At 42.3% G+C, this 19,543-nt stretch overlaps 2 protein-coding genes across 2 annotated transcripts in view; one reads left to right on the top strand and one right to left on the bottom strand.

Moving 5' to 3' along the window:
• The window catches only part of GAS6 (growth arrest specific 6), a 42,138-nt gene extending 30,679 nt beyond the window's left edge, over positions 1–11,459 (top strand). Inside the window, exons 11-15 of the mRNA XM_057363685.1 lie at positions 2,974–3,138; positions 4,575–4,743; positions 6,313–6,485; positions 7,236–7,461; positions 10,851–11,459. Coding sequence (XP_057219668.1) covers positions 2,974–3,138; positions 4,575–4,743; positions 6,313–6,485; positions 7,236–7,461; positions 10,851–11,005 — 888 coding nt within the window. The 3' untranslated portion in view covers positions 11,006–11,459. The remainder of the gene's footprint in view (positions 1–2,973; positions 3,139–4,574; positions 4,744–6,312; positions 6,486–7,235; positions 7,462–10,850) is intronic.
• Positions 11,460–15,445: 3,986 nt separating this feature from the next.
• TMEM255B (transmembrane protein 255B) overlaps positions 15,446–19,543 on the bottom strand; it is a 62,050-nt gene continuing 57,952 nt past the window's right edge. Inside the window, exon 9 of the mRNA XM_057363673.1 lies at positions 15,446–16,080. Within this exon, the coding sequence (XP_057219656.1) occupies positions 15,913–16,080 (168 nt within the window). The 3' untranslated portion in view covers positions 15,446–15,912. The remainder of the gene's footprint in view (positions 16,081–19,543) is intronic.

Here is a 19,543-nt window from a genome sequence, read left to right as displayed (position 1 = left end):
AAGCATGGACTTACATGCACTTTGCTGCCTCACCTTCTGTGCAGCACAACCCCAACAATCTTCAGAGGTCACAGTCCAGGCTCAAGTGAAGTTGTGAGCTTTASTCTGKACTTCAGTATGCACAGAATCAAGCMCTTAGTTTTGGTTAGATCTTAACCAGAGGCTTATATATACTTGAGGCAATTTCATACGGTTTGTGAGAAAATAGTAATTTTACAATTTTACTTTCAGCAGATGGAAAAAAATAGGTATTTAAAAGAAAAACATATGGAAAAGCACCAGTTATATATGTTTTCTCGTCTCTTGAGTGAAAGTTGCATACTTTGATGGAAATATGACGGCATTTTCAAAACACCGGGCCAATATTTCCACCTCGATATTTTCTGTGGTGTTAATCCCTCCTAAGCTATTTTGAAATAAGCATTAAACCAGCACTGAAGGTGCAAACAAGCAAGCCTCATGAAAGACTTTTAATGTGGTTATTTCTGTGTAATCTAGCTGGATGAAGTAGCACGTATGAAGTTATGATAGTAGAGAATGCACTCGCCTTCTGTTTGTTTTGCATTTCCAAAAAGAGTCATCATTTTGTCATTTTCAGTGTTCAGTTTAGTACTGCTCCAAGGACACAGTCTGGTTAGCAAAAATAATAATTTACCTGCACTGTTAAATGTCAGGGCTGAAAGTTAAGCAATCACAGGATTGGTATTTGGCTCTAACCCTGCGGCTGACTGTAGTTCTGTCCCTTTTCAGGGCTGTCCACTTGCTTTTCAGCAAACACTGGACAGGTTGGCTATGTGTTCTGAGCTATCCAGGGCATGAATCCAAAACACAGAGCTGRCTGCCCTTATGGCTAACCATATGGGAACCCTCAGCTATGACAACTGTCCTCCTGACTGTCCCTGAGCCGCGGTGGCAGGCAGCAACTAGCTTYTCCTTGCCGCAGTAGCAGGGAATTGGAGCAGGATGCTAACTACTGAAATGCTTCCCCTTTTGGTTTGTAGGTGACGGTGATACACCAGTAATTTAGCTTTAATTATAAGAAGCAGGAGCTTAAACAGCCAGAGGGCATTGTGAAGTAGGCAGAATGTAATTTCCTAAACTGGAATCTGCTGAGAATTTCCGCAGGGATTAACCCCTTCTCTTACAGCAGTTTTCACTGATTTGGGTTTGCTTGTATTAAAGATCAGAAGCATCTAAGAACTCAGATTTTTTTTTAAATTTCTGCGTTATTATTTGCCATATAATCTAATAAAATTTTAGAAGGCCCTGAATTCTGGTGGCCCTGTAAGCAGCAGGATTTCTTCTCAGAGGAAGCACAGCATGGGCACTGCCACAGCCAGCTTTTCCCAATTCCCRTTTGCTCTGTGTCTGCCCACTGTCTGTGCCAGGAGCAGGGACATGGTCTGTGCCAGCTCCTTGTGGCACCCCATACCCTGGAGCATTAGGGCAGCAGTGACCATGACACAGGGCAGAGGTGTCTGTGGGAGTTTTTGGCTACATAACCTGTGTACCTCAGCCAGTTGGGCTGTAGCTGCCAGGACCTGTGGGCTTATGTTCCCACACACCCAATGGGCTTTAAAGACTTCCAATGCCCCAAAAAAAGCCTGTGTGAGACTGGCTTGTGTGTCTCCCTGGAGTGCAGTCAGGAGGTGTAGGTGCCACCTTAAACAAGCAAGCTTCAGATAAATATTCTTGTCCTATAGGATGTGGCACAGAGCAAYACACCAGGTGTAAACAGTGCTGTAGCAATATAAACCAGTTTGTRCTGGAATCCACAAGAGAAGAAAAAGAGGTTCAAGAGAAGAGGAAAGTCTGTGAACTATCTTTTCAACTATTAAATTCACTTTGTCTTTATTACTGAAGGCTGCAATCCAAAGGGAGTGCCCAGGTATAAACCTGCCCAACCCTGTCCTCCTCTGTGTTACAGCAACAGAGCAAGAGCTCAGAATGGCTGATAAGAGCAATTTTGGGACAGCTACCCAAARTGCAGATAAAAAGATGCTCAGAACCTGGCCTGCTAGCAGGAAGGACATGTCTAAACATCCTCTAAAATAGATATTTGGTTCTGTACAGCAGYTCACTGATGGAAGCAGCACCTTCCAAGGTGTCCCAGGGAACAGAGCTGTACAGATGGAGAGTGGGTGGGTGGAGTATCTGTCATAGAGTAGGAAGAAGATTATGAAATAGTGGAGGTGTGTTCATTCCTTCTTCTCTACAGAAGTTTGGGATTGTCTTCTGCTGCAGCCACAGAAYACCCCATTGGTGGCAGGACCCAAGGCAGCAGAATCTCTGCTGCCTTTCAGCAGCTTTGGGCTTCTCCTTCTCTCCCTCCACAGAAGTTTTATAGTGCTTCWCTGGGCAGCATGGCCATAATCCAAATTATGACTTTTATTTAAATCTCAGTGGTAATAGAAAGTAGCTTTTCAGAGACATGGAGAGAAAACTTGCAGACACATTTTGAGAGAAAAGTTATTGCCTATTACRCATTTTTATTGCCCTCTCAAAAATTACATCATTTGTTGTGCTTTTTGCAGAGTTTGGTATTCAAAGACTGGGTCTGGGCAGATTCTGCATTATCTTCCACTGATCCAACTAAAGACATCTTGTTTGTCTTTCCAGCTTTTGCTTTCACATGCAGTTGCAATAGGAAGTTCCTCATTAATTGTTCATTTTTGTGTTTACATTTGGCATAAAGCAACTTACAAAAGTCAGKTAGTTTATCTGCTCACATTTTTCTGTAGTTGTTTTAAACTAGCTGGACTGTCTTCACCACTAAGGGTAACCACAGAGTGCTTTCTAGAATAGATTTACATATCAAGGTAGAATGTAACTTGAAAGGTATAGAAAGAGGCTTGGGGACTGAAAATATCTCTTTGTCTTGAGGATTTCAGTGGGGTCTGTCCTGTTGTTGAGGCTGGAGATACTAAGTTCTTTTCATATTGAATAATTCAATTTGAAATTTTACTTTTTCAGATCTCTGTTGAAGAACTTGAAAGAAATTTGATTATAAAGGTCAACAGGGATGCAGTTATGAAAATAGCTGTCTCAGGGGACCTGTTTACTCTAGACAAGGGGGTGTATCATCTGAATTTGACAGTAGGAGGCCTTCCTTTCAAAGCAAAGAATCTCATTCTACCAGTAAGTATAGCACAATCGCTTGTGTTCCTTCACATGCCTGAAGGGTTTGATTTTATGTGTAATGTAAGTCATTCCTGAGAGCAGTTCCATCTGGAATTATTACCTTCTGGATACAGCTTTCTCTCCATTGCTATAGCAGGAACCTAAGCCAGTAGCAAAGTTCAGACTCCAGATTTTTTGATTGATAGGTTTGGGTGAAATAAACACCTCCTGAAGAGTTAGGGCACAGCAAAACTGGAGCACATGACAAAATTCACAGTGGTCATGCTGGCTTAGAGAACATGGCAGGGTCAGTGGGCACATTGCTGTGTGAGGGTGCCACTGCACCTACTAAGTCTGGAACCAGCATTGGGGACGCTTTTTGTGTTGTGACCAAAGTTTGTGCTTCATGTATATCCCGTCACAATTTTCTGCTTGTGTTTGCTGTTTCAGTTTAGTGAGACTCAAGGGAAAAACAGGTTTATTTTTCTTTATTTGCTCTAAATGAAATAGATACAGCTAAAAGTTAAGGCACTCCTTGGGTAAGATTGATTGCAGTTTTTCTGGAATAGCTGCTGGTCAGGCTGGTTTGAATGTCCACCACACACAGAGCTGGCACCTTGAAACCCAAATTTGCATCTCTTAAATCGTAAATGAGGTGACAAGCTTGTGGCTCTGTGACTGGGAGTGCAGCAGCTGAGCCTCACAAGAAGTTATTCAGGGCCACCGCATGTTGGAAACAGCAAGTTCAGGGTGTAGTCAGGATCTAGGACTGAGAGCCAGGAAACTCCTCAGGTTTTTATCCTGGCTCAGACACTTAATTCTCTCTCTCCTCATTTAATTGGGGGAAGTGATGCTGGTTTAGAAGCTTTGCAAGGAGCCTTCTCTTTAYGCACTGACTCACATTTTAATGCTGACATTTGGTAAGGACAGCCTAACTAGAAGCTGAAAGGAGCAAGGTGTGCACAGAGTGGTGTGCCTGTCCTGTGGTGCAGGCACCCCTCCTTGAGCCAGAGCCCAAAAACTTACACCATGATCAAGTGCAATGTCTGTCTTGTGAGTCATGTAGGCTATTGCAATGACAAAAAGGATTGGGATTAAGTCTCCAGTATTTGCAATGCAGAATTACAGAGCTTTGGCTATGTAGCTTTAAAAATAAATTGTACTACTGATGTGCAACACATAGAGGCACTTACAGAATCAATACAACCAAATCAGCACTAGCTAGCAGCCTTCTGTCCTGTGGAGACAAGCTGGGGGGAGTTTCCTGGGGAATACTGACCACTTGCTTGCTTGGGGTTGCAGGATTGGGATTACTGCCMATAGGTTTGCATGTGCATAATATGTCAAAATTATATCTGCTGTTCAGTATTGTAATATAACTCAGTATTCCTTTGCAATCAATTCTTCTCCACTGAACATAGTTTGAGGCCTAAGATGCTGCTTTATCTTCCTAGATAAACCCTCGTCTGGATGGCTGCATGCGAGCATGGAACTGGCTGAACGGGGAGGACACCTCTATCCAAGAGACCATAAAGATGAATGAGAAGATGCAGTGCTTTGCTGTAGCAGGACGAGGCTCTTTCTACCCTGGCCGAGGTTTTGCTGTGTTTAATCTTACTTACAGTAAGTAGGTGGAACTTTTTTAAAATTTCTGACCTGTTCTCCTGGGTAATAAACAGTGTAAAACTTACACATATACCAGACTCACTGTTGATTGATGCAGAAACGACTGGCAGCTGTGGATGGAGAGGAATAACTTAACTTGTGGTTCATGGCAAAGAAAGGCTCCTTTGGTTCAGTGTGAACATGCCCAGCATGGATTAGGTACTTTCTGTGTAGCTCCAGTAACAAATCTCACACCCAGACTGGCTCCAGCTCATCCTCAGCCTTAGGCATCTTAAGTGCTTCCAATCCCCTTACCATTGTTTTCTGCTCAGCAGGGAGACCTGCAAGCCACACTGCTGTATCTTAAGTTTATGATACATWGAAAAAATAATACTATGGTCTTGGATTCATTTTTAATCATGGGGTGTCATTACTTACATTTGGTACAAAAGCACTAAGCATATTCTTAATAGAAGTCAATGAAATTGGCATGCAGTAATAACAAATTCTTGTCCATGCTAATGTAGCACATTTTATTGTTCTAGATTGTTGTGTTTGTTTATCTGTGTAATCAGCTATCAGTGTTTCTGAAATCACACAAGTGCTGGCCATCTATTTCAGTGTGGTGTGTTAGTCCTGCTCTGCAGGAGCCATCTGTTCAGCATTATGTGGATTTTTCTGCTGTGCCATTGTAAATTGTAAATTAGGGAGTACCAGATGTCTGTCGTATTACTTAGCACATGGATTCAAAAGCTGGAAAGTAAAGACAAGGCAGCCTCTAAAGAGCCAGTGAAGTGCAGATGACAACACTCACCTGAGATAAGGCCTCAGCACCTGCAATTTTTTCAAAATTATTCTTTTCCTTTTCTTGTTTTTTTTTTTTTTTTTTTTTTTTGCTTTGCAGTGCTAAGCTTTATAAAGAATATATTATTGTATTTCAAGATGTGGTAAACTAGCAAAGCTAATACTCCTGTGAAGGGAGGTTGCAGGAGCAGGATTGAGATCTTTCTTTGCAGCCTGCATTACCTTTTAAATTACAAGGGCACTGAGGCAGTAAGAAGATACCAAAAAGTTTAATTCAGAGTTCAACAGGTGAAATAAAATATGCCACTCTTCTGGCTGGCGATCAGGAAGAATTTGGGTAGGTGATGAGTGTGGTATGCTTATAGAATTTTAGAATTTGATACAGGTTTTCATAGAAATCTTTCCTGCATGTCAAATTTCAACTTAGATTTCTCAACAATCTTTGGGCCGCTCAATTTAAAAATTGTTTTTTAATTGACGTATCYTGCAGCAGTTCTTTGAATGTGTCAGATTGGTAGCCATGGGAATTTAACTAACTCATTGTGATAAAAACGCTAAACGGTTTCCTTGAACATTTTGAAAAGCAGCAGAATGCATAACGTAACAAGAGGAAACTGATGCCATTTGCATGTCCAATTTTACGTTCAGGTGCTTTGGCTTTTTTTTTTTTTNAATAAAAGAAATGTGGCAATATCTCTAGATGCTCATCTGTCAATGTTTTTCTCCCAGGGCAAATCAGCTTACCCATTTGACACATTGTTCTATGCATTTCTTTTTCTGCAGCACAACCTTCTTCTGGAAATGAAACTAAGGCAACTTGGGAAATTGAAGTAAATGCTGTAATTCAACCAGCAACAGATACTGGCGTGCTGTTTGCCCTAGTTACAGAGAAAGCATCTGTTCCTTTATCACTGTCTCTGATTGACTATCACTCCACAAAGAAACTGAAACAACAGGTACAAACAAGTATTTTTGTAGAGAAGTTTCCTTGCTCTGTCCTGGTAACTGGAAGTAGTTTTCAAAAACAGTTKTCAGATTTGCTGCCTGCCTCCTTATTTGTCCCACCTTTTCAGAGCATGGTCTGAAGCAACAATGCTTGCCTGACACCAGAGTTCTGCCTCTTGCAGATGTGTGTCAGATGCTAATAAGGAGCTCTTTGCAAATGTGCCCTAGGTAAAAGATGGAACTGGTCTCTTGAATGCACATTTGTTTGTTTTTTTCTAGCACAGAATCTGTTTAGTGCTGTAAGTCAGGGGCTTCCATTCTCACTTATCAGTAGCCAAGAGACAGTCTTTAGGTGTGGCAAAGGTGCTGGGAAAGGCCCATTTATGATGGAGGGCTAGATTCTGGCATCACACAAGAGTAAACCAGGAAGGATTTCACTAAAATCCATGAGCCAACTTTTCCTTTATAGTACAACAGCTCCAGTTGGTTCRGTTCCAGTGCAATGTAACAACTTCTGCAAGACCCACTAAGAACTCTCTGAGAAAACATGGTTTCAACCATTAGTCCCACTGGTTCATTGGTTTGTCATCTATGCAAATGAGCTCAGAACACAATCAGCAATAGTAATAAGCCTAATTCTTTGGAGGATCTGCAAAATATTTGTAATAAATGCCACAGTGGGGTCATCCTGGTGCTGGGTAAGTGTGGCTAGGTATTTTTCTACTCACTGACTCTTTTTCTTTCTTTCCCCTGCTGTTCAGTTTATCATCGTGGCCTTGAAGAACACAGTTGTGTCCAGACTGGCACTAAATCTCTGTGATAAGAAGGAACACTCTGTAGAYGTCCTCCTCAAGAAAGATCACTTATCCCTGAGGGTAGATGGGGCAGCAGGACAGAGCGAACTGAGCATCTCTGAGTTGGAGGACAGCCTGTCYGTCTTGGAGAGCTCTTTGCAGTCAACAAAGACATACGTGGGAGGATTGCCAGGTGAGCCTCYAGTCTTGTGCTATGAACCACAGACTTCCAACTCACCTTGCTGAGCTGGGAGTCAGGAAAACTTTCTGTTTGTTCAGGCTGTGAGACTCCTTCCCTGTTTCTGCTTGAGCAGTTTTTGTCTGCAGTGCAGGCACATGAGCATAGCGGATCTGGGCTTGCACTTTCCTTGAATGATTGTGTCCTTCTGAGGACAGCTGGAGGCAAAAATAGAAAGAGGTTTTTGCTTGTTCAACAATAGGAATAATTTATTGGAAGGATAGCTGTAAGCCAGGTTATTATCTTAACTATGGTAAAATCCATAGGAAYCAGACTGTGGGTTCTTGTAGTGCTTCATAAATGTAATGAACACATGGGAGGAGGGGAGTAGTAGGGCCTCAAGTTGTCATTGCTGAACCTTGGGAAGCCCAGTGTGGTGATTCTCCCCAGCTGATGCTCTCTTTGAGCTGATCASAGCACCATAGAGCWGACTGCCTGYCTCCCAGCAGAGGGCACAACCAARGGGTTAACACATTTATAGCTTCTCTGGCTTTTTAGCAACAGCAGGGCTTCTTCTAGGAGGTCAGTTTGTTCCTGTCTTCTGARCCTGTGATATTTAACTTTAATCTGAATCATGAATTTTGGCCAAGTTTGGAGTTTGTTTCTTGTTCTGTCTGAACTGGTTTATCAGTCCCTTCTGCTGAGGAATGCAATTAAGGAAACACTTATGTCTCTGATGCACCTGATGCCAGCAGCTCAGCGAAACCTTGCCCTTACTTGCCCAAGAAAGGGAGAGGCACAAATGTCAGCCTCTTGGTACRTGCTGAAGCCATCAGGTTGGAGCAGGGTGGCTGAGGTGCCACATAGGACACATGGCATGGCTGTCCCCACCATGAGCCAGAGTTTACAGAGGATTTATGCTGATGATGCAAATGGCTCCCAGTCACACCTGAAGGGGGGAGGCCACATACTCTGGGATGTCCACATGGGCAGGAACAAGGCTGAAATCCCAAACGTGGCATTTTCCAGTCTCAGATTACATTATCCAATCTGGCCATTGCACAGGCAAGAGAGCTTGCCTACTTTAAGTAACTCTAAGATGCACAGCAGGGACTTATACAGCTCAGAAAATCATYCCATTCTGTCACTGCCCCAAGTTCTCTATGGTTTGCTTAGACTACCTGTGCAGGGTGCAGCACAGTTTTTAATTTGGCAGAACTAAGCATGAGATACCATAGCCTGGCAGCTCAGATTCAGCTGGCTCTGTAGGTTTAGCTGCTCTGCCCCTTTGATCTGCTGCGTTTAGCAACGAGAATTTCTGCCAGTGCTCTGCTTTTGCCATTGAGAGGAACCCAGCACTTGCATGAGAAGCCCTGTCATTTGCCAAACAAATAAACATTTCAGCACTTCAGCTGGATTAATTACTATGGGTTAAATAACAATACCGAATGGTCAGACCTAAGTGAGTTTGGCTCATTCAGATTTTGGAAACATTATGTAGCTTTTGCTTTTTCCATGCTTCCATACCCTGTGGAAAAAAACAGTGTAGTGGCTACAATTCATTCTTTATTCCATTTGCCACAAATGAAGAAAGAGTTCTGGGTCAAAATATGTAATATGTCCCATCCTAAGAAGAGCTAATTTTGCAAATGTGGAAGAATTACTACCTAGAGTTTCAAGAGATAAGAGGGAATGTAGACATTTATTACTTCTTCTATAGTCCTTTCAAGTCTGGTAAATCCTAAATTTATATGATGATAGGTATTTTTTCAGGAAATATGCATTCCACCAGGTGAAGGGACCTTTAAACTGGACTTCCAAATCTTTACATGACCACATTTCAGACAGAACCATTTCTAGTCATAACAGAAAGTTAAATATTTCACCTGATTTACAACTACAGCACAAAGAAAAAAAAATTAATTSTTTTTTGAAATCTCTTACAAATCCGTAAGAAAGCCCACGCTGTCTTTCAGTCAGCCCTGTGGCACATGTAACAGCAATCTGCTTGATTCCTCAGATGAGTTTTCAAGCTGTTAAACTACAACTTAACTTCTTCTGACTCAAAATGTAGTTTACACTTATGTGAGGTATTACAACAGAGATGCTGCATTCCTTTAAGCAGACTTTGCAGATAAACTTCGGTAAATCAACAGGAATATGAAATAGGTAACATCATCAGTTAAAGCARCTACCGAGCATTGATGCTTCTCACCCAGGAAGCTGAGAAGATTTATAGTATCTCTTTGTGGCTTAGATCTCCCACCAATGTTCCCTCTCCCACTCAGTCCAAACACTGTCTAAGCTGTGTCTGATCATATCAGCCCCACATATCTCCAGGCAGAACACTTTAAATTTCATGTAATCTTGGGTCAACAGTTTGTTGACAATCTTGGGACAACCTATTGTTCAAGTTGTCCTTGCTTCGATGTAAAGATAAATGGTTTATTTAGCTACCTGAATCACCATGAAGTTAAATGTTCTTTGAGACATTCATTATTTTCCATTGCACAACCAGTTTGATTGGGTCAGCTTTGGGTTGTAAATAAACTAATGACCTTTGGGGAAAGGCAGAGGACGCAGCTCATGTAGGTTTTCTTGTCATTCTGTTGCTGTGTGGGGTTTTTGTTTGTTTAGGATCAGCATGTATCTGATATTACAGAAGTCAGAACTAAGATTGACTAATTTCCTCCAGTCTATTGGATTGTACTTAGTGTCTTCTTCCTTGCCATCTGTTTTCTGTCTCTGGTAAACTGATTAAAAGAACGTCACCGTAGGATCTCCACAGTAAAAATTAGTCTCATTAGTCTGACCAATTCAACTGATGCATTCCAGCACCCTTCTGATAAGGGCCAGCAACCTCACAGCTGGCCACAGCATAATCGTGGTAAAGAGGAGTCCAGCAAATGGTAGAGGCTRCATGTAGGAAGTGTTTTTCTGTCAAAAAGTTCTTCCTATAATCCTTTGGAAGCTATTTTGAAGAGGAAGAGCGTTAGAGGAAGGTGTAACAGCTCCACCAAAGCAGAGGGTTTGAAGATAGAGGGGGGGAAATCACAGAGCTGGAAAGCAGCGTGGACACCGTGTGCCACTGCAGTGAAGCTTTGCCTGCTGTGCAGCAYGGGGTTTCATGGTTTCTTCAGGTCTGGAGGCCTTGCAGAGACACAGAGCAGCTGAGGAAGGGTTCASCCTGGGAGAAGGGCTTTTGTGCACCAGAACAGATGGTGTTTTCCTCATGTCTGGGATTGTGCTCTCACCTTCTGGCGAGAGGAGCAGGGGGAGGTAGAAACCCTAACACGGAAGGAGGTGAGCTTGAATTGATTGAAGTGATAGCCATCTGAGCCTAGCTAGGGCAGGTATTTATGTAAAAACCAGTTGTCAGAGATATTTATCTACCTTTCCGACAGACGTTCCTGTCACTTCCACTCCGGTCACYGCGTCCTACCACGGCTGCATGACCCTCAAGCTGAGGAACACYGCACTGGACTTAGATGAGGCTCTGTACAAGCACAGTGACATCACCTCACATTCCTGTCCTCCAGTCGAGCAGGAGGGTCAGTAGGTACCACTGCAATGCAAAGGTTTTATACTCAGAAACTTTCAATGCTTTTCTTTTTTTAAAAGATATAAATTATTCAGATCTACCGCACTGCGTGTATAGTTTCTCTTAAACACTGAAGTTATGTAGAAGCTACTGATCCTTATGTCAGATTGATTATTGAAATACTCTTTGCTTTGAGGTTTAAAAGTTGTAATATATTTGTAAATAGTTCAGAAGACWAATATTGAATAAGTCAAAAGTACAGAATATACTGAAAGTGAATGTTGTCTTTAGACTGTAAGAAACAGTTGCATCTGTAATGTGGAAAACCTGGTAATATATGAGYGTGGACTGGAAGAAAAATAATAATTCTGTATTATTTTTTATTACCAAACACTGCTTTCTGATTTGCAAAATTCGAGAGAATAAAATATTTACATACAAGTTTTTAATTTACCTGTACTGAGATTATTCTGTATTCTGGTATTTGGAGACAATGACTCAGACTGTGCTGATGTGGAGGTTACACATATGCATGTTGGGGTGGGGGGAGATGGCAGTTTTGTTAGTTTGGATTTTTTTTTTCCTGAAGGTGGAGGGTTTATGTGCTTACATCAGCATTTCATGTCTTCTCAGCCTCAGAGCAAATGGTGGCTGCTGTTCTTATTGCTAAAGTTTCTCATTCTGGTACCACAGAAAGAAGACTCAGTTGTGACCTTTAGTAAAACTCTTGGTCAACAGAAAATGGAAAGCAAAGTTGGGTCAGCAGGAAACATTCAGAAGAAAAGACTCAATAAGTTGAAAGACATATGGCTTTTGTGTCAATGGMTGCTGAGGAAAATGATGAGGTGTTGAGAATTGGGGAATATTATCTGGTGATGACATATTTTTGCTGCTGCATTTTTAGGTTGGCTCATTCMCTGTGAGCCTAGTGGGAGCAGAGAGGTTTGAGCTGTGAGAGTTAGCCAGGCTGAGCTGCAGGAGGTGAGAATATCCATGGGGGTTTATGCAGGAGAGGTTCTAGAACCATAAAGTGTGTTCAGCTTTTCAGCTATCCTACCAAAGCTGGGATGGGCTTTGCCTAGCCTGCCTCGAGTCACTTAAATCTTGTTCTATTTGGTCCTTGCCTTGCATCAAATTAATAAACTGAATAATACTGGTATATGCTGTGGTGCAMAATCCAAATACTGTGTGACTAAGGTCACACCACCCCTCACAGGATGATCGTGAAAAGGTCTAATTCTGCAATGTTTTTTATGCATTACTCTTGGCCACTCATGTTATGTTTTCCCTAAGCAGAGATGACACATTAGTCTAATAATCTGCATGTGTGACAACATCTGTGACCAAACTGGGAAGACACAACTGTTCCAGAGGAGAAGATGAAAGAGGGGGAAGACTATCCCAAGCTCATTCTTTGRGAAGGATTCCTGCTTTATTTAGCAGAGAAGAGGAGGGCACTCTATCAGCCATTAGACACGGCATCATAGCTTCTTCTCATGAGCAAATCAATCAGCAGTAATGCAGTAGGGCAGAAAAGTGCAAAACTTCATCACTTTCAACCATACTACTCATTTACACTTAGAGAAGGACCTGTCAAAACCCTTTACTGTCGGGTCTGACCAGATACAAGTTTGAAAGGAAAGTTCCCACTAGACAGTAATAACTTATTCTTGGAATGTGCATGGATAGGAACACCCAGAGGTAGTTCTATGGTTTGGGTTTTTTAACTGAGCAAGGGAAACCATGTTATTCCTGTGAGCACATTTGTTACAGCTGGATCAATTTATGATTTAATGGAGAACCCAAGAAAGATTAGATTGATATCTTCAGTAAAAGCTGGAAGTCCTGAAGATACTCTGTTGAATAGAATGTCCACACTGCAGAGTTTTATTTTCTGTATGTTTTTCATGYTATTTTAGACTTTTACTGATAAACAGCTCTGTGCTTTTGGGAAAATTTGGGTTAATATTCTTCACAGTAGCCCCTATTGTGGGGCTGGGTTTGTGTGGGAAACAATGTTGACAACTCTGGGATGCTTTAGCTATTGCTGAGCCGGGATTGCACAGTGTCAAGACCTTTAGTGCCTCTCACCCCATCCACCAGCGAGGGGGCTGGGGGTGTGCAAGGRGCTGGSWGGGGACACAGCCGGGACAACTTATCCCAAGTGACCAGAGGGAAATCCCACACCATATGGCCTCATGCTCAGCRTATAAAGCTGGAGAAAAAAGAGGAAGGGGAGGGACACTGAGTGATGGTCTTTGTCTTCCCAAGTCCAAGTGGCTCAGTTTTCCCAGAGATGGCTGATCACCTGCCTGCTCTTGGGAAGTGGGGGATGAATTCCTTGTTCTGCTCCRCTGGTGTGTRCAGCTTTTGCTTTACCTGTTAAACTGTSTTTATCTCAACCCACAAGTTTTCTCACTTTTACCCTTGTGATTCTCTTCCCAATCCCAGAGGGGGAGAGTGAGTGAGYGRCTGCCTGGGGCTGGGCTGCCYGTTKGGGTTCAACCACAAATAGCTCTCATTTTTTTAACTTGGAGTAGCTCTACTGAAAAAAGTACAGACTTGGAAGACACCTGTTTTAAAACCAAGATGAAACAAGCCCTGTTTTACTTTGTTCTTTTCAAATGAAGCATGTTAGCAAAATTTCTGTGGTAGCTCCCAAAAAAAATCATGTGGCATAAATGAATCACAAAYACGTCTGACCTTTGTGTTAATGTAAGTGCCACTATTTATGAGGCCAGAATTATTTTGGGTCCTGATATATGAATCCAGTGGTACATTATGGTACTCTGCAGGAGCATTTAATTTTTTTAATTCAGAGCAGAAACTGCTCCTGGACTTTGCATATGTGTGCATGTATGTGAAGATATTTTGCATAGACCACAATGCACCTGGTTTAGAAGAGAAACTCAGTCTGAAGAATGACAGAAGAGGTGGGGGTGTCTTTTGCATAAAGGTGATTTTTTTTTTATAGCCTACAGCAGTATCAAACTAGAGAAAGAGGTTTGGAGCAAGAGGTAGCTGCAAAAAGCATTCCTTCATTCCTGCTCAGTCACTTGCTACAAGCCAAGAGAAACRTTGATTTCATCCTTGTTGAGTCTAGGTGCTCAACCCAAAGGGATCAAGTCTGTTCTGGATTTTGAGTCCTCAAAATGAACCCAGGCGCTTCCCTTGGTAGTATCCATAGTAAACAAAGAGAAGTAGATGTGTARCTTCACTTATTTCATAATCAGAGTGGCTGTGCTTCTCACAGCATGTGTTTGCACAGGAACTAAGCATTTTGGATGCATTAAATTAACGTTTAAAACAAAACCAATGGTCTCTTCTCTGACTTCTGTTACTCTCAGCCAGGTTCATACAACTCACCTTGTTGACAATACATAGAAGGCACCTTATCATTGATCAGTGGCCTAAAACTGCATCTCAGAAAAACTGCAATTGAACAAAAGTTGGATTTTATTGACCATATAAATTAATCTCTCTTCTTATGTGCATTAGTACTGAATCTGCTTTTTATACAGAGGTACAACACATCAATTATCAGAAATTACTTGGAAGTTGGGAAGTATGTAAAAGGACGATCATTCTTTGTTCTATTTTGAGCAGGCCTGATGGCGTCACTTCCCTTTAAAGGAACTGTCAWGTAAGCTGGTTTTGTTTACTTTTATTTTTTCAATATTTTCATAATACAGAGCAGCTGCTTAAAATGTTAATGAGAAATACCTTCTGTTTCCAGTTTTGCTCTTTGGCCTTTCAGGAAATTTCTAGAGCTTCATTGCTGTCYAGACAGTAAGATCTATGGATCAAGCAAAACCAACACGGTTCCTGCAGGAGCAAAATGTAACAAGGGATGCAGCAGACAGAAGGGTTTTCATGCTGGTTATAAGTACTCCTGTCCCAAAATCTGGCAGGTGTGTGCCAGAAAGGAATCCCAGCTAATGTGGTGCACAGTGAGGTGGCAGGATGCAGACAGCAGGGACATGGCTTTTTTCCTGTTAATGTTACTTGTTAATGTTAATTGCTTAGCCTTTAGAGAAAATAAATAAATAAAATAAATAAAAGGAATTAGGCCACTTCATTCACTCTTATTGTAAAATGCCTGCATCAGGTCTTGGATTAGTTTAAAAATAAAGAAGAGGCCTTTAGCCTAGAATGGTTTTGGTTGTGGTACTCTTTTGACAAGAAAGGAATTAATTTGAACACTAAAGTGCAGCTTAAAATACAYATCTGGAAATGGCATTTTTAGCACATTGACGTGACATTTTACTATGCAGACTAGGCTAGCACAAAGTTCAGCTAAAACAGTCTCAAAAAAATTAGCCTTTCTGAAACTTGAAAAAGGAAACTATTTAGTAAGATGTCTTCCTTGTTCTTTTGTTTTCCTGTCCTTCCAAATACATATAGTCATGTATAGTATAAATATACACAGTGAACTTTATTGTAAAATAATTGCCACACTTTATTGGTACAACACTTCCACCAGGGTTATTAAAYAAACACTACAAGCAAACAAACTCTTACCACCCAAAATCATTGACTCGGAGAGCTCCTGGCTACCCACTCAGACAACACAGGCTAAAACTCCTCAATATTGGTTTGTGAAAGCAGAACAAATATCTGGAGTGTTTTCTTCATTTTCCTCTTGAAGAAAATCTATTCTGCAGTGCACCAAGAATTAAATATCTCAAGGTTATGGTAGCCATAAAGTTCTGCTACATCTGACTGCAGACAACTGGGTGGTGATGTGCCTGCCCTTGCACTGCCAGGGCTCTGCACACTCACAGGGAGATGTGAGTAAAAGTGGAGTGGCAGCAACACACTCTGGAAGGTTCCTTTGGGAAGCCTAGTGCCTGCACAGCACAGTTTCCAGAAGCTTCTTAAAATCAAAATAGAAGTCTACCAGCTACTAAAATGAATTCTTTATTCTATGGTGCATATGGTGGGGGCTTTTCTCCAGGCAAGCAGTAAGTTGGTGTATAGAGGGCTGGAGCATTCGGGGGAAGGCCATAGCTGGAGCTGGACTGAGATGGAGGCTGAGTTTCTTCTGATAAAGAAATGTCAGTAGATGATGTTCCTGGAAAATTGCTGGCAGGCTGTATCAGACAAAGAAAAATACCTTCTTCAGTAAAGGGTTACAACCCTGTTGCAGTTCTGTGTTTGCCATGTGTTACAGAAGAGGCCTCATGATTAAATTTCCCATGCATTTCAGCACAACATGAGTTCTAAAGCACCTGCTGAAGTGTAGCAATGATGGTGTCTGGTGAAACAAGACAGATTACATCYGTAACCAAGTCATCTTTAATAGACATTGCACAGACAGCTAGGCAATAGAGCAGAACAGGAATTTCTGCAGGAAAAGATGCTTGGTTTCTTGGGTGAGGCACAGCACCTGTCTGACTGATCAGGTTACGTGTAGCTGCTCGTTTCCAGGCATCACTGAGAAATTTAAACTATCTCAGATGTAATTAATCATCTCAGTTGTAATACTTGCAAGGTCTTACTTCTTTGCCAAATGCAGATTCCTCTTAAGAGAAAATTTTACAGGTAGGCATTTGTCTCCCTCTTTGGCTCTCTCAGCTGTGATGGGGCTTTGGTTGGAAGAAGCACAAAATATAAACAGAGCTTAGGAAGTAGCCCATGTTCAGGAACAAGCAGGGATTGTTAAAACAAAGGAATGCATATAGGGAATAATACTCAGGATAAAAGTTCTACTGTTGCTTTAAACCAATTTTTGTCACTGATTTCCAGAGGGTCAGGATTTCACTCCTCCCCTCATATGGCAGCACATGCCAGTCTGTGGGCTTCAGCTGAAGACTTGGGCTCAGCTCCCCTCAGGTTCAGGCTTTAAGTGAACTTTAGGTGCCTGAAATTTCAAAACAAGGTAAGGTAATTGTGGAAAAGATCCCTTGATCTTTTTCAAGGGAAATGAAAAATCTGGGCAAGTAAATGATGCACCCTGTGGSCAAAAAAATTAATAGCCATGATCTAGAAGGCCAATGCCAGGACTGGACCTTGGACAGTGGCATCTCAGAGCTTTCCAGAGCTGGCAGACCCCATGCCAAGGTGTTCACCTTCTCCATGGGGCTCCATGGGAGCAGGGGCTGCTGCCCTGGGTCAAACCCTCCTGGAAAGGAGAATGTTGTCCTGCATTTGTACCACAGGTGAGTGAGAATGGGGTCATCCCAACAGGAAGGCTGATTATGCCCTTTAACTCTCTGTGGCAGTGCAAGTATGCTGACAGCCCTGCYATCACCCTTTGGCATTTGGCTGATTTCTTTTATAGACTTTGCCTATGTGCCTAGTGTTTATTCAGTGAGACCCTGGACTCAGCAGAGGAGCAGGAATGAACGTCATACACCTGTAACCTGAGATAATTCACTGGTGACTCCAAAGGGTAGACCAGCTCAGGCAGGGTCTCCTACTCTGTGGACACAAAAACTTAATTCAGTTGGCCACACTTAAGTGTCCAGCCCTTTTGGGATGCCGTGGGATATCCCAAATGTCCACACAGATGTGACTTGGGGACAATGGGACCTGAACCTGGACCCTCTCAGAGTGGCAGCAGGGGACAGGTGACTGACAGGTGATCTCCTTATCACACTGTACTAGATCCCTACATGCCAGTAGCCCCTGTGTTCAGTCAGGTGAATCCCAGACCCAGACTGGGATAAAGGACTACAAAAATCTGAGAGGGTTTGAGAAGGTCTGAATCCAGCAGCTTCAAGCACTTAGATGGAACATCACACCTCAAACCTGTAGCCCCATGGAATCAGCCCACAGCTCTCAAGCTTCTGCCTGTTCCTAATAACTTCTGTTCCCATCATTCACCATTGGTACCTTTGAATAASTTTATTATGATTTTTTAATTCATATACTGATACAGAAATTACTTCTCTCCAAACTGCAACATAATGAGCTCATATATACAGGGAGAGGACTCGCTTGGTTTTTGGTTTTTTTTTTTTTTTCCCCTAGGAATAGGATTAAGTTTTGCCATTTTGGATCCCAGTGTTTCTTACTAACCTGTCCTGGCTTGGGGACAGCTGGTGGTATCTGCCTCTGAATGTTATGAAGGGCAAGGAAGATAAATGAACACACTTTTTTTAAAAAGTAGAAATCTAGGAAAATAACCATGTTTATTTTGAAATGCAGATAAGAATTTGGGGTAAATGCAACGTATTTCTGTTTTTCTCAGCAGACACATGGCTGAACAGTCACAATGGATCCTACTTACATGCATCATTTCAGCTTAATTGCTCTCTTTCATCTGTTTTTGATCCCCTTCTCTCTCTACTCTTGGCTATGTACTAGCTGAACTCTGCAGAACAGCACAGCTTAGCAGCTAAAAGCAAACAAAATCATGTTCTTTTTTTGACTCTCTCAACCTGTGGTCTCCAAAGGTGCCTGGGCCCAATTTGGTTAATAAAGAAGACTGTTTTGTGGCTGTGAATCCATCTGGCACAGCATATCTGACATCCCTAAGGCTGAACTCTTACCACCAAGCCAATGGGACTGTCTATGTGCATGCTCCTACTGGGAAAAGACCACTGCCCTTGCCATCATCTGACCCCTTCAGAATGTTGTTCAGGGACTGCTATGTGGTGTGAGGAATGTGCAAAATAATGTGGGTGATCCCCACATACCATGTCCTGGTACTGAGATTTATTGGCTCTGAACAGATGTAGCTCAGGAGGCTGCGGGGAGCTGGTCCACTGTTAGTTCATGTTAAATGTACAGTGTTTCCAGCTGAGAAGTATTGCAAAACTTGTGGTAACCACTGATCTAACACTACCCAGCCAAAATATAACAAGCCATCAGATGGAACAAAACAGTCTTACTGTGTTTGGATAGATCTAAAAGCTCTACATTTGCCACGGGGCCTCATACACTCATTTATCAGCTCACCCTTCATTCATCACCTCACTCTGGAGGTGAAAAAAATAAGGAAACTCTATCATTAGCATCATTTTTTGCATTTTCCAGGCCAGCTCTGACTGGACACAACACAGGCTTGGAGCCTGACTTGCATCTCAGTTTTCTGTAGGAGGAGAAGCAGCTCTGACAGCTCATGACGTATCCCCTACCCCGGGGTGGAAGCTGCACCTCTGGCAGCTTTCCCTCCTTCTTTTAGGCCAGCTCTGTGCTCTGGTAAGGCTCACCAACCTCCACYACCTGCCAGAGSTGCTCTGTACCTGTGGTGTACCAGKGGWGGCCCATGGCAGATGCTTGTAGGAAGCCAAATGAAATCAGGCTCCATCTTCTGATGAGCCCCTGTTGGTTCTTGTGRCTGGCAGCCATTTGGGGACTTGCTGGGCTGCAGTGACACTTGAATCCCTAACCCCTCATTTATACTCCTCCACAGCATCTGGTGACATTTGAACCTTTGCTCGTGTATAAAACCCCTTCCAATTTCTGGCTTTTCTTACCACTTAATAGCTTTACTCAGGCAACAGAAACTTTGGGTGAACAAAAATTTTCATTAATGTCCATCCACAATTCCTTCCACATCAATCAGTTTCACAGGCCTCTTAYTCCCTCTCCTTTCCATCTGATGAG

This window comes from Malurus melanocephalus, unplaced genomic scaffold (genome assembly GCF_030028575.1).
Source record: "Malurus melanocephalus ecotype Western Australia unplaced genomic scaffold, MMel_1.1 scaffold_1, whole genome shotgun sequence".
Classification (NCBI taxonomy): Eukaryota; Metazoa; Chordata; class Aves; order Passeriformes; family Maluridae; genus Malurus; species Malurus melanocephalus.
Note: the sequence above shows the minus strand (reverse complement) of the source record. Positions and strands in the feature narration are given on the sequence as shown.